This window comes from Heliangelus exortis, chromosome 3 (genome assembly GCF_036169615.1).
Source record: "Heliangelus exortis chromosome 3, bHelExo1.hap1, whole genome shotgun sequence".
NCBI lineage: Eukaryota > Metazoa > Chordata > Aves > Apodiformes > Trochilidae > Heliangelus > Heliangelus exortis.
This window is the reverse complement of record NC_092424.1, coordinates 29,918,488-29,934,174: the sequence shown is the minus strand read 5'-3', so window position 1 is coordinate 29,934,174 and position 15,687 is coordinate 29,918,488. Positions and strand designations below refer to the sequence as shown.

The following is a 15,687-nucleotide window of genomic DNA, read 5'->3' as shown; positions in this document are numbered from 1 at the left end:
CTTATCAGCATTTGTATTCCAATGGGAGCTAGTCCTTTGCTGCCATGTGCCAATTCCACTAACATTATTTCTGAAATAAACAGAAGAGCTAGATAAAATTAATATGGGAAGGTGTTTCTGAAATCCCGAAAATTAATTGCAACTTCTGATCTGGTGTCACCCATCCACTATCTAGCAAAAAATATATTTGGTAATGGCAACAGTAAATATTCAAGAAAATCCCATGTAGAGCACATCAAGCACAGTTTCAAGTAGGTCACACCTTTTGCACTGACTCACTCACTGGTACAGTTACCTACACAGACAAGAGTAATTTTTAAAAAATCCCATAAAAACCTGGTTTCTCATGAAAAATAAACTTTTCTTTCTAATTCATGCATGTTTTATTTTCTTTTACGTAGCAGCACCTTTAAAAGCAAATGCAGAAGCTGGATATATCAGGAAGGAGATGGCACTACGATGCCTCTAGGGACATATCATGACCCAAATTCCCACAGAGTCCCATCAATACAGCTCTGTGGTGCATCAGGAGCCCTGGACCCTCACCAGCCTCAGACAGAGGTGCTATGTAACCTGAACAGCCAAGTGAAGTGAAACTGAATGTTTTTTCTCAGAATTGCTTTATTATTTGATTTCACACAAGAATGTAGATGGTTTAAATTTTTTTGGTAGAAAGATGCCCTTGTATACTAATCTTCTTAGAACTCTTTAAAATTTTTTTTGGTGCCTATAATGCTGATTACTTTTATTAATTTTGTTTGACTCTTAATTGTGCATTTATTGTTCTCTTTTCAAGTCAATATATTTTATTCTGAATTCTACCCAGATTCTTTGGAGTTAATATGTAATTAATATATAAGAGAGAATTTTTAAAGCCAAATTATTTTGGGATATTGAAACTGAATGTATTTATTTTATCAAGAAAATGGCAATTATTTAAATAAGATCAATATTCTGAAACATCATGTGAGAAGAACCGCCTTTTGTAATGAATGTGCTATGAGTTACATTTGAAAGTGTAAAACATAATTAGAATCAGCAATTCTCTTTTCTTATATACATAGATTAGTTTAATAAATGTGTAACTCAGCCAGCTTAAGAAAAGTTTTATGTTTCTTAGCAAATATGTATATTTATATTTACAAAGTCATTTAGTTGGTCACCGATTCTACTTTGAAAGTACAAGAATATTATAATAAAATACAATTTGAAACTTCCTTTAGTTCAAAAGAGTGAAGCTTGTGGAGGGAGGAGATGGAAACTGAAAAGTGACACATCTTCCAGCATCCATCTTACATTTTATACATTGGTTATGTCCTGTCTCAGAACAAAAAAACTCACCTGAAAGCATCTGAGATGAATCTCAGACAGCTGGCCAGTGAGCAGACATATCAGGCTGTTCATTATGCATATCCCACAGGAGGAAAGAAGGAATGTTATAGTATGAATTCCACACTATGGGATAACTATTCATTTTGAGGCTCTTAGTTATGTTGCAATAAAAAATAACCAGTTGCAATAATCAGCTTCATGCCTCTGGTGCAAGGACCTACAGTAGAGGTAAAACTTGCAAAACTGAATGAGTAGGAGAAAGCAAGTATCTGGATGCACAACCCCAGCATGCCAAGCCTGCAGCCCACCTGGGCAGCATCCTGTTCTAGTGGTGGTAGAGTGGTGTAGTGGTGGTAGCATTGTAAGAGAAAGCAAGCCTATTGACAAATTATCTTAATAATTGAGAAAAAAATTCCTAATAATTCCTAAAGTTTTCATTTGGAGACTTTTTGACCACTTTAATGAGGCCAGTTTAAGAACTGGACATTTCACCCTCCAATCTCATTTTGAATGAATGAGCCTACCTCAGACCACAGTTTAAGATATGCAAAAGGGCTGCCCTAATACATCCTGCACTCGGTTTTATCTACTTATTGTGAGAGGAAGAGAGAAGAACATGGGATTTAAGTGTCCTCATAATGAGTGGAAACTCAAACAAGCATTTGCTCACATTTTGTCTTTTCTCAGTTCAGGTAATCTGAACATTGTGTCACTGAGGAGAGGGATTAAAACATTTAGTACACATTCAGGCAAGAGGATTTCCCATTTGTAGCTGTGTCTAGACAGCTGAAATGCAGGGACCAGAAATGTTGCTGTAGATGAATGGTTCTTCCATTAAATACTTCAGTCTCTAGTGCTGACTTCATACCAATGCAATTAACAAATAAAGATTCTCCTAACAGTTCATTACCACAAAGCTCATTCTTGTGCAACAAAAGGAGGATATGAAAAATTGTATTTTCAATTCTTTTTCTTTCTAAATCTATTTTATGAAAGAAAGAAAGCACCAAGATACAAGCCATGCAGAAAGAATTATGGAATACTTTCTTTCTTGTACTCTAACGTGTTTCAATTAAAATATGCAAATATTAGTTTGATTTTCTGGGAGATTTTAAATAGAAAATTTAGCAAATGTTGATATGAATGCTATGAATGGATTGTACATTTCCTAGCTTCTTCTTTTAAGGGTTCTTACTTGATTTGAAATTTCATTCCTCTCCAGCATTAACAAAATATTGAGATCAGGTTATATATTTACTGAAATCAAAAGCTGCAATTAAAATCTCTGCTCTTTGACATCAGCAGGGAGTTACTAACATGCATAAAAAACTTCTAGTTCACTTTTTTTTAATTATGCAAGGAACAACAACAGTAAGAAGTGTAAGACCTCTTACACAGGAAAACTTTGTCAGGGAAAAGCAGAATTCCAAGTGAGAACGCAGCAAAATTTTTATAGATTATAATAAAACATCCAAATCTTCATTAGTTCCTTATTATACCACAGGGCATAACTTCTACTTTCAAGAAACAAACTGAGTTAAGATCACACTAGGCTTGCTATACATTCGTACCAAACACTTAGGTTTGCTGTCCAGGATATTTGCAAAGGCTGCAGGAGGATCATTTGAAGTAAAGGCACCCCTTCAAGAAGCACATGTATGCAAGCCACTTATGGCCACAGAGTGGGACAGCAGCACAAGACACTGCTTTGCCCAGCTCCTCCACTGACAATGTGTTACAGGACCCCTGGCCAAGCTCACATAGCTGTTTGCCTTCAAAATCCCATTTGGGGGAACTCCTTTCCAAGGACAGAGTGCAGAGATGAGCAAATGAAGGCTGACACCTCAGATGTTGTTGGACTAAGGAATGTGTAGAGCATGTATAGCCAAGGATGAATTTTTTTACATGGTTTTGCTGCTGAAGCAGAGGCCTGAAGTGCAAGCAGCCCCTCAGTGTAGAAACGAGATGGTTCAAAACCACTGGTCACCACCAAGAGCGGTCAACTGGGCTGGGGGGGCATCTAAGTTCACCCACAGGAACCAGGCAGGCTCTGGTGATGGTTCACTGCCTGACCACCAAACTGTGGCAGCTGAGTGGCCTTTGTTGTCTCACACACAGGATTAGGCCAGGCAACCAGGGAAATAAAATATTAAAATATTTATTCTTTGGGATGTCAGAATCACAGAATTATTTAGGCTGAAAAAGACCTCTGAGATCAAGTCCAGCCTATGACTTAACACCACCACATCAGCTATAGGATGGCACTAAGTGCCACATCCAGTCTCTCCTTAAACACCTGCAGGGATGGTGACTCCACCACTTCCCTGGGCAGTCCATTCCAGTCCATTCAGTTCCGCGGAATGAACTTTGAATTTCTTTGCTCATGCTGGTTGCTCCCTTCAATGATTTTGAACAGTAGTCCTCTGTTCCCTGAGATAAAACACATTCACAGACTAATTTAAAAGTATTAACTAGCATACTTATTTCCATGCTCTGCCCTTAAGATGCATAAGAAGCTACATATAAATTCCTATAATGTAAATTAGAATATAATATCCAAGGAACTGCACCTTGAGAATATAAATAAGAGTATTTATTACCAAAGTATGATTGTTACTTGGTTCAGTATGAATTGTGGTATACATAATGCACCATGTCCCCTAGGGATGTGAATAAATATTTTTGTAAACATGCACTATTTAACTTATATATCACAGCAGATCCTTCAAATCTGTATTCTGCTTCTGTCAAAAAAAACCCTGCCAATAACCAACCAACAATTTTACCCAAATGATGCAACAAAAGATAGAAAGCAACTCCTGCCTAGAACCAATTTGTCTTGGTCATGTTGAATCCTAGCCATTTCCTCAAAATAGCTATAATGATCTTCTTTAGTCACAGACTTTTGCATACCAAATTAGGCAGCACAGAATACACTGTGCAAGAAAAACTGGAGGAGGTGCACAATACAGACCAGCTTTCTTGGTAGCATAAGACACAGGCAGCTCACCCTTAGGTGAATGTGTGTTTTCTGTCTCCCCCCTTGTTTTCCATCTTCTTGGGCTGTGTGCTGTCAAGTGTTACAGAACCACACAATGAAGCTGAATTAAACTGATTTCAGGAGCAGATGGTGTGATGGTGTGCCATTTGCTAGCCCAGGCAGCTTTGATGGCTACTGCTGAGGAAAATCACCAATTTTCCAGATTTTTAAAATTTGCTATGGTGAAAACTTGTTACTATGTCAGCTTCTTCTGCTGAGGCTATTACAATCAAGCCAAGAGCTTTGCTCCTTCCCAACTCACAGGACCATACACCTTGATTCAGCAGTGTACTTCAGCATGTGCCTCAGAATACTCTATTTATGGCCTCCATTTCAGTTTAGATAAAACATACAGGTTTCAAATAGTTTGGTCTGTGTAAGTCAATTGAAAGTGTCTTTTAGCTGATAAGTGCAAACAGGAAAGATTTCAGCCTCATACATCATGTTCACTGTATTTGAATAAAAGCTGGTGCTCGTGTAACTAGATCAGACTAGATCAGACCATCCGGATTTGTTCAGATGAACCACCACTGGATCAACAGTTTCAGAAAAAAAAAAAAAAGCTTAAATGCACTGAATGGTTAAATAATATTGCTTCAGACTGTCTCTCCTCCAAATTAAGCGCTTTCAATGCAGGTTGAAGATGACACAGCAGCTGCAGAGCATGCTGATTGATTTAGCCAGGTATGTGCCTTCATGGGGCAGCTTTTTAATTTAGTAACTGGAGGGTAAGCTAGTTCTGTGAGTGCAAACAGGGTGGTAAAACAGGAGTCCAGATGAGCTGCCACGTTCTGCTTACATAAGACTAAGGAGCGGACTAAACATCTAGTGTGAATAACTGATCTACCTCCCTGAATGTCTATTTTTTAAATTAACATGAAGTCAGAGCTGTCAGAGAGCTGCTAGCAACAAACTGGTTAGGTTCTTCCTCAGATCTGTAGGTTTCTGAAGTAATTTTCTATAAGAAAATTTAAATTGCAGCTTTAGTAAGAGAAATCTCAGGTAATTATAGGCTGTAAGTTTAAACATTTGTCTAAGAAGAAAAGAAGAACTTTCTCCTAGGACATACATGTAGAAAGTTATTTCTCTATGTGACAGTCTGCAGAATGGTCATTCCACGTTTGTTTGGGGTTTTTTTGCTTTTTTTCGTTTGTTTGTTTTTCAGAAACTGAATGAATTTAAATGGATAAGAATAGTGTTACAAGCTAGAAATGGTTCTATGATCTCTCCTTCTTTCAAAAAATTTAAAAATGGCAAATGTACTCCAGTGCAAATTTAGTCAAATAAAATTGCAGTCTGTATTTTGCCAAATTAAAAAAAAAATCAGATGAAAATCAAAATATTTTGGATTGGTAACTAAAACTGGAACTTCACAAGGCAGGGCCTATCTGGTGTTCCATGCTGACATTTCCATGTCACACTGTTTTTTTCCACTATGATTCATGGTGATTAGTGTCCATTCTGGAAAGTCCTTGGGCAGTCCAAGTGGGAAACAAACAAAAACTTTCCTGGGTCCTGTGACTGAAGCGTGGTTGGAAGTACTGTTAAGTATTTGACATTTTGTGGCAAAATACACCTGTTCAAAGCTCTCAGATGTTCAGGTGTTTAGGAAGAGACTAAAATTGTAGAGAAAGCAGGACCACTTAAAAGTGTTATTGAATTATTTTTCTTTGAAAATGAGAAATTTTCATGAACTGTATTCAAAAGGCTTCATATAATTTGAATGTGAATACAACAGCATTATGATTCTCATGCAGGACTCATCTCTGAATTAAGTTCTACTCAGCCAGCTCATCCCCTGTGGATGATTCCAAAGACCACTTTTTCCCTCCAGTGTATGGGTTTTAAAACTTACCCCATTCTCAGAGACACAATTATAAATGATCTAGTAAAAATATTGTGTACAGATACACAAGACTAGATATGATAATGTTTTTCTTCAGTAGCACATTCAGGAAAGATTAACACTCTTTTCAGTTTTAGTTTATTTGGTTCTAGGTGAGCATTTAAATAAACTGCATTGAAGTATCTCATTTGTATACATGAGGCTGTCCACGTTACCACACGGAGGTATCACATTATTAATAGCTGTTTTCCACAAATAGACTATAGTTTGGTTTAATCTTTCTTTTTGTTCATGATCTTGAAATAGTAAAAAAGCTTTCATACAAAGGCTGTGTTTTAATATGCAAATCCATCATTCGATTACACTGTTTTGTCCCTACATTATCATGAATATTTCTGATGAATGTTTTATGGGTTAGGTTTAGGATTTGTGAGCTATTTCAGATTTTATCTGTTTGCCATATCATCTGCAAATACTGTATCTTTGTTGATGTTGATTGGTCTCATTTGCATATTTATAACACTTTTATTTTCAAGGATGTTTTGCTATAAACGGCCTGTCCCCATTTCTCCTCCACATACTAATTGTACATAGATATATTTTCAAATTGAGCTAATTTCCATACTTTATTTTTTAGGTTAACAATAAAAAACTACTTAGAGGCATCCTATTCAAGTTTGATCACTACCTTCATACCTATCTGACGTACAGTTTTGAAGTAATTAAAGAACAAAGGAAGTTGTTTATAACATGCTTGATAGTCCAGAGAGCTCAATGATTTTCCACAAGGATGGACTAGGCTAAAAGGAACCCTGCAGGACTGGGGAGAAACAAGTGCCAACAGAACTGGTGATATAGACCTGATCTTACTCCTAACTGATAACTCACGGCCACAAAATGTAAGACTTTAATTTTCTTTTCTCGAGAGAAATGACCCTTCACAGTGGTGCTTTATTTATGAGATTCTGGATTCATGAGTGGGCTGCAGCAACTGGAGGATTTTTAGTGCATGAAATGTGGCAATAGAAGATTCCCGAACCTACAGTGATGCCCTGAAATGGATCTCAGGCTTCAGATAAGGCCAGTTGTCATCGGAGCTTCACCATTCACTGCTGACTAGAAGAAACTTGCTCTTCATCCATCAGCCCTTCTCTGTGTTCAAAATCCTTTCCCTTTCCTCATCGTACCTTCTGCTATGCTCACCTTCTTGCAAAATGCCTTATTTAAGGAAGAATATGAGGGAAAAGGGTAGAAATCATGCTGAAAAATGTTGGCATTTGATTCCTTTTTACTTGTGCTGTGAAAAAGTGTATTTCCCAAGTCCCACTCAGACTCCTCCTGGATGAGCAGCTGGTGGGTCCCTCTTCTGTCAAGGTGCAAATGTGGGTATATTTTGAACAAAATGCTGTGGTTTGCTCATATATGAAATAATTCAGAAACATCATACATACCCCAGAATAGATATGGTTGGACAGACTGTAAAAATTTCTGATGCTAGCACCAGTTAACTCATATAATTTTGTTGCTAAAGAATAGTAGGAAATCTATTACTATGGAGTTTTTCTTCTAGAACTGGAGGGCTGCAATACATTCACAACAGCATACTGATGGATGAATGTATGAGGTGCTCGTATTTATGTCTCCAGACTTATCACTGAAATTCATAGACATTAGATGCCTACACTTTTTATGTGCTAAGATATTGGGATCTATCTCCCATAATAAACTTCTCTTATGCATCCTGCCAGCTGACTCTGAACATGTGAAAAGCAATCTTACTTATTCATTAATGAAAGAGAATTGCCCTCCCTGATTTGAACAGGGTTCTTTCCTCCCTTATCTTCCACTGACTTATTCCAATATATTACAAAATTCTCAAAATAATAAATTTCATGTGATCTTCTACTATGTCACTGTGTATATTCATTGCAATGACATTCCACGCTGAGCCATCACTTTGATGAGGACTGCCTTGTTGCTATTAAAAAATTCATTTAAGACAGCAATGTTATGTCAACAACAGCATGGTCTTAAAAGAAAAAATTCTCTCTTTTTTTTTTTTGTTTTAAAAAGAAAGATCAAATTAGATGATGATCTGAGATTGGGGTCATAAACAGTAAAAGTAGCTACAACCCGAAACTGCTTTTTTGAGAAAAATAGCTGTTTTCTAGTAAATACTGATACGATACATACATCTTCTCTAGGTCACCAAGTCCTGCGAAAACTCCTCTTGGAATGACTCTCATCTTGGTGAGCACAAATCTCCTGAAAATAGAGAAAATTGAGTGATTATTCACTATTCACAACACAGGACCGTGTGGCAGGTACAAGGACAGCCTCCAGGCTTCACATCTCAGTACAGCTGGAATGTTCAGAGGCTTTGTGGGACTCCAGGTGCCTGCCCAGACCAAAATTACAGCACAACACTTGGCTGCTTAGCATCTGGAGATGCCCAGGGGAAATAGCATCCATCAGTAGTTGCAATTTCCCTCTTTGGTGCAGTAAGAAATCTGGTCCTGGACAATGCAACTTTGCTGTGAGCTGGAAGGAGATACCATCTTTCTCATCTTGACCTCACTTTTGAGATATGCTCAGGTACAGGATGAAGCAACCCTGTGGAACCAGACAGATGAGTTGCTTAAACAAGGCTGTAAAATGGTGCATGAATGCTCATGCAAGATAATCCTTAACCTGCTGCACTGATAATTTGAGCCAGCTGCTAACTCCCATCAATGCAGCTTTAATACACTATATTGCTTGTCAATCTGCCCTCAAATTAGTTCATAATGTGCCACAAAATTAGGACTTCCAAGTACACAACTTGAGCATATATGCACTAAAACAACATTTTAATAATTTTTAAGGGTCATGGAATATGCTTTATGAAGAAAACAAGCCATTTATAGTATCATATAAGCCTTTTTTTTTTTTTTTTTTTTTTTTTTTTTTTCCTGGACTCATCTCCATTTATCATGATAAACAGAGGACCACAGAACTTCTGATGGCACTCAGAAGATAAAAGGTAAGGAATGTACTACTGCTTGGAAAATTAAGGTGTTATCTAGGTAGTTCTTTTCTTTCCCACCTATAATCATGCGTAGGTAGTGAGCAAAATTGCATAGATTAACATGACCTGCTCATTAAGATCTGTGCTTCACATGATGCACTTATATATGCCAGGTCAAGCAAGCGTTCCTGAGAAAGTCCACAGAGATTTTGTAGGGTTAAATATTACAATTTTGTATTTTCTGTTGAGAATTAAAGTTGTATTCAAACTCCCAACAGACAAGATAAGCAAGTTATCAGACAATACGAGTTCTACTGACTGATAGCCAAGAAGAAAAATAATATATATTTTTTCAAAATATCACTTGTGCTTCATACATGCATATTGCTCTGTGATACAGTTTCTTAGTCTATTTTCCCATGGAAATGGGAAGGAATTGTTTTCTGAATTGGAAGACTATGGAAGTTTTTTTTTCATTTAGAATCCCTGTTGGAGCTTTTCTCATTTTTATCATCACAGAACTGGTGTTACATATCTGCCTGGGAGCATCTTTCAGTTCCTGCCTGTGCCACCTCATGGTAATGCCTGTGGAAGGACAGAAATGGGAAATCAGACTGGTATTATCTTCTGCATAGGTCTGCAATTTTTAACACAATATCTCAAAAGTAGAGACTTACTTTCTTACTGTTCATATGAAGTATCCTTACAATCCAAATCTATTTTTTATTACAGCTGAGTAGTGTAGAATTTTCATGGGAGATTATAATGTTTAATAAATGAGCGAATGAGAGAATGATTATTATCCTGATATAATATCACATTGATATGTAGCTATTTTAAAAATTTTAAATCTTTAAGGGACTCTACTCCCTTATTTACATTTCCAAATATGAGTTAATATTTACTTAAGCAGGAAAAAGTTCATGCACATACCTGCACCTACCTCTGGATATGTCATTGTTATTACACTGAAAGTGAATCTAGCCCCACATTTTTTAAAACATTGAAATTTACGGTATCCTCAGTCCTGAAATATGATAAAGTCAATTTGGTATTTTATTATTCTTGTGCTATCAGTAATGCTAGTCAGAAAGAGTTTCAACACTGTCTCACAAGAATTACAGTACTGAGATCATTATGCAAATGTTAGAAGGATTAAAGAGCTTCCAGAAAAGGCCTATCCCGGATTAGGCAGTTTGTGAAGCACTACTGAAAACAGGGTTGGTGTAATGCATGCAAAGCTATGTCTGTGCTTTTAGAGTGCAGCCAGGTACAATGGATCTTTGCAGAACACCCAGCAGTCTTAGTGCTACAAAGCTGAACCTTCAGAAAACTCTTTAACTTTGATCTGCTTTGAAGCCTTTCCTAAACTCTCCTTTGTAGAAATGCACACCTAATTTTGGAGCCCTAGAAAGCTGGCTCTGTCTGAAAAGCCACCTATGCTTTTTTTTTTTATTGCAGTGTTTTAAAGCATTTCCAAGTTTTTAATTAAACAGTGGTCTACACCATGCTTTGCCACAATAAGAATTTACTCCCTGGTTCCAAAACTAATTAAAAGAAGGGAACCTCATTCATAGATGAGGCTACCTGAATGAGGAAAGCCATAAGTACATACAAGTAAAAATCAGACCTTGAGTATCTTTGTTGAAAACTCTCTGTCCTGCTTAATAAGGCACCAGAATTCAGCAGCCATGTGTCTAATGCCTTGGAGCAGTTAAAACAGAATTGAGATTTAATAGCTGAAGCCTCACATTACATTTTAAAAAATGAAGGTTAATTGTTTCTAAACATCTCTGAGTAGGCTAATAAAGTCAGCCTTAATGGTGTAACCAACACTGAAAATTAGCATCAGCTACTTGTTGAATTATCAACTGTATAATTAAAAGAAGTCTATTATAAGTAGCTAAATGCTATATTGACAATAAATCTCACCAATTAGGCTCCAAGAATCAATCTGTACTTAACTTGAGATACTGGCTGTTCAGCACCAATTCTTTCTGACCTACATGGAGAAAATAATTGAAAAGCATTTCCTTGGATTGTTGCTGATGTTATTTTAGGATCAAAGAAATTAATACAATGCAGCTTCCTCCAAGCACATTTTATGCCAAGACAAAAACCATCCTTTAAAAAACACGTGGTTAATGGCACATGCAGTATTTGATCCTGAAAAATGATGGTAGCACTTAGGCACTACCAAGGAAAGCACTGAAAAGCCTAAACAAAACTTAGCCATTGGTTTGTGAAATGATGCATTTTGCATATTGATCAAATGAATTCACACACCCTGGTCCCACTAGCTTATTCTTGAACAATTATGAAATTGCACCTCTTTGGTGCAAATTTTCCACCACAACTTACTCCTGCAATGCACTGGTGCCTGCTCCTTCCAGCCCCCTTCCTTGGCAACCACCCCCCCACACTGGGAAAAACTTTGCACAACAAAGGACTGCACTGATTATCAGAAATCAGACTACTTTTGAAAAAAATAATTTCTGCTTCATAAAGTGTGTCTGCATTTAGGTATTTCAAAAGACTCTTTAATTTCTCAGATCTACTTAAGTCACACACAGTTAATCAGAAAATAGGCACATTGTAGAATTATCTTCCCTCGCTCATGTAAATCGCAAATTCATTACGTTAAAATGAACTATATCAAGCAGATAATATAAACTTTATAAATGATGAAAGGAAAATAAAACAAAAAGCAAAAAAAAAGAATCAGTGACCATAATGCTAAATAACTAGATTTGGTTCCAAAGAAGTATATGTGGTGGGATATTGAAGAATATGTTACTTTAATCTCTGATCTAATGGACTGATGATATCATCTTTTAATCCTCTGCAACGTGTATTTTCTCAAACAAAGGTTTACAATGAAATTTAATTTACTCTGTAATTTTTTGTTGTTTCTTTGGTTTTGCTTTCTGCTTTGGAGATATGCTAGAGGTTCAAGCACCAGCAACAGAGGAGTCTTTGCTTTACCTGAGAAGGCAAAAAGATACCATGAGCTATCTAGTGTACAGGTGATTTAATGTAAAAATAAAAAAATGATGGAATCTGTTAAGCTGGATCATTTTGGTCCTCAACTTCTATCCTGATTGTCACTGAAATGAAAAATGTGATTCCTTTGAGCTCACTGTGATTCAATATAAATTTATGAAGAACATTTGTAAGCCCCCAGCTCATTGAAATGGGTTCACATTCCCATAGAATTTCAGTAGGACTAAGGTTTAGTTCTGGTAAATGTCTCACTATGAAGGAGCATATGTAGATATATGTGAACATTTTTCCTAATCAGCTGCCTAGGTGGAAGATTTCCATACAATATTAAGCACTTTGTAGCTGCTTTTACAGATTGCTGTGGTTTCCCCTTCCTAACAGTGAGGAGCCCTAACCTCATAAATTGGATACTAAAACATGAAGCTTCAAAAAGCATGAAGCTAAACCCAAAAAGATTGATTTATTTGCTTTCTGATTTGATAGTCTTTGCAGTGAATTCATAACATGTTGCAAAGCTATTTTAAACCCTAATGAGTCTTGAATTTAGAAAACAGAGGAAGATTTATATTAGTTGCCTCAATTCCAGGGGGTGCTGAGGTTGGGACATCATAAGGCTGACAGGCTGGAGACTTGGGCAGAGAGAAACCACATGAGGTTCAACAAGGGCAAGTGTAGGGAACCCAGGGAGAAATAACCCCATGGATAGACTGGGGGCTGACCTGCTAGAAAGCAGCTCAGAGGAAAAAGACCTGGGAGTCCTGGTGGACAACAGGATGACCATGAGCCAGCAATGAGCCCTTGTGGACACAAAGGCCAGTGGCATCCTGGGGTGCAACAAGAAGGTTCCTCCTCCTCCTCTGTTTTGCCCTGGTGAGGCCCCATCTGGAATACAGTGTGCAGTTCTGGGCTCCCCAGTTCATGAAGGACAAGGAATTACTGGAGGGAGTCCAGCTCAGAGCCACTAAGATGATCAGGGGAGCATCTCCTGTATGGGGAAAGGCTGAGAGAGCTGGGTGTATTCAGCCTGGAGAAGATGGTACTTCATCAATGCTTATATTTGTATAAAGGGCAGATGTCAGGAAGATGGGATCAGACTTTTTTCAGTGGTGTCCAGTGACATGACAAGAGTCAATGGTCACAAAATGGAAAACAAAAGGTTGAACCAAAACATAAGGAAAAACTTCTATACTGTAAGGGTAACAGAGCACTGGAATAGCCTGCCCAGGGAGGTTGTGGAGTTTCCTTCTCTGGAGACACTAAAAAACCCCCTGCACACCACCCTGTGCAGCCTACTCTAAGTGAACCTGCTCTGGCAGGGCAGGTTGGACTGCAAGATCTCCACAGGTTCCTTCCAACCCCTATCATTCTGTGATTCTTTGAATGGCACTGGCACTGACAAAACACTGCTGCCACCATCCTCCTGGCTTGTCTTTCCAGAGAGTTATGCCATTATCTTAAGGGAAAAACAAGCCAAGTAAAATATTTTTATAGTAATGTCTATACATATAACTAGATATTAATTTCAAAAAGAGGATATTGATGGCACAAGCATGGTTGAATAATGGATGAAGAACTTTGTAATTAATTTTTTCAACTGAGACATGATCCATGCAATTGAGAATCTGAGAGGCCGTAGTACTTTACATGTAAAGTAAACATTTAAACTGGTTTACAAGAAAGAGATCCCATTTCTTTGCTTCTATGCACAACGTGGCCTGAAGTACCTAATCACTTCATTCACCTGCTAATTCCATTGAAATGGAAGTTGCTCATTCCCTTCCAATGCTTGTGAAAGGTTATCTGGAGTGGGCAGCTGTTTTTATTTTTCCTTTTCTGGCATAACAAAATCAGTTATAGGTGAGTATTACAAGGAAAAGTTAGGCAATATATATTTTATGGAAAACACAGAAGCCAAAAATCCCCTCCTGAGTTTCAGGATGTGGTGGGCCTAGCTAGGAGAGAGTTAATTTTGCTCATGGCAGCTCATACAGTGCTGTGGTTTGTGACTGAAACCATACTGATAACACATTCATTTTCTAGCTTTTGCTGAACAGTGTTTGGCACAGCATCAAGGTCACCCCTGTTTTTCATTTTTGCCTCTGAAGTGAATAGTCTGGGGTGTGGGCTTTAGGCTGTGAGGGACACAATTGGGCAGGTGAACCCAACTAACCTGGAAGATATTCCATACTTCGTAACAGCATGCTCAGCAATACAGGGGAAAACCATTTTTTCTCAGACTGAAAAAAAAAATCTGGAAAGGCACACATCCTACTGTCAGTTATGCTGCTTGGGAATCTTTCCAGGTCTTGGGGTGATGTAAGGGGCATCACTGAGAAAGAAACTATTTTGGTTTGTGTGCTGTTAAACAAAGCAGTGTAAAAAGTAAATACAACTTGATAAAGTTATTGGCAATGCCCATCTGCTTTGCAGGTCTGAATCTAAAAGCAATATGTGTAGTGGCTAGTGAAAAATTAATCCTTCATCCTTACCAGTGGCTTCTCTTGAAAATCAGATTTTTTTTCTGTTTTGGATTAGATTAATCATAGCATCATAGAATCCTGGAATGGCTTAGGTTGGAAGAGACCTTAGAATCCAACCTACTTCAGAGTCTCTGCTGTGGACAGGGACACCTTTCATCTAGACATGGTTGCTTAAGGCCTCGTTCAGCCTGGCCCTGAACACTTCCAGGGAGGGGGCATCCACAACTTCTCTGGACAATCTGTCCCAGAGTCTCACCACGTCGTACTAAAGACCTTTTCTTAATAACTTACAGTCCTAAAATATTAATAGAATAATGAATAGTACTGATGGCATACATGTTCTGTATTTAGTGACTACTTGCTCAGTGTAATAATGCCAACCAGCCATGAAAAGCTGAAGGAAGAATTTTCAGATCACACAGCTGATGTCTTGTTGGCATTTCACTTGAAGAGGACCCACAACGCTGTAACATGGATAACAAAATGCCCATTTCCTCAGCTGAGCTCTGGTGCTGCTCACACAGGCATATCAAAAAGTTAATGTAGGATTTGTTTTCCTCCCAGGACCTTGCTTAGGTCAGCTAGTAAGTTGCACACAGTGCCCCTCAGTAGTTAACAGCTGATAAAGAGAGATAAGGAAGGACAGAAAATTGTGAGGAAAAAAAAAATCAGCATCTAAAAGACTGCAAAAGTGGTCAAGCAACATGCTTGTGAAGCTGACTCTCCTTCCCCCCTTGCCTTAGTTTTCCAAAACCACGGTATGTTTAGTCTCAGCATTGATATCCTTTTCATTTCTGGACAAAGCAGACGCTGTCTTCAGTAACACTGTACACTGCCACAGGACACCATAGATAGCTCCCTTCTGAGGTCACACCTGCAGGCAGTTAAAAATAAAGCTCCAAGGTACTTTTAAATACCTCTGGTTGAACAGGGTGAGATGAATCAGGAGACGGTGCTTGAAAAAGAAAAAAAAAGATGG

General features: G+C 37.9%; 1 protein-coding gene across 3 annotated transcripts in view; it reads right to left on the bottom strand.

Moving 5' to 3' along the window:
* FSHR (follicle stimulating hormone receptor) overlaps positions 1–15,687 on the bottom strand; it is a 79,460-nt gene that overhangs the window by 43,135 nt on the left and 20,638 nt on the right. For all 3 annotated transcript variants that reach the window (XM_071739817.1, XM_071739819.1, XM_071739818.1), the window contains exon 2: positions 8,412–8,483. In XM_071739817.1, the coding sequence (XP_071595918.1) occupies positions 8,412–8,483 (72 nt within the window). The remainder of the gene's footprint in view (positions 1–8,411; positions 8,484–15,687) is intronic.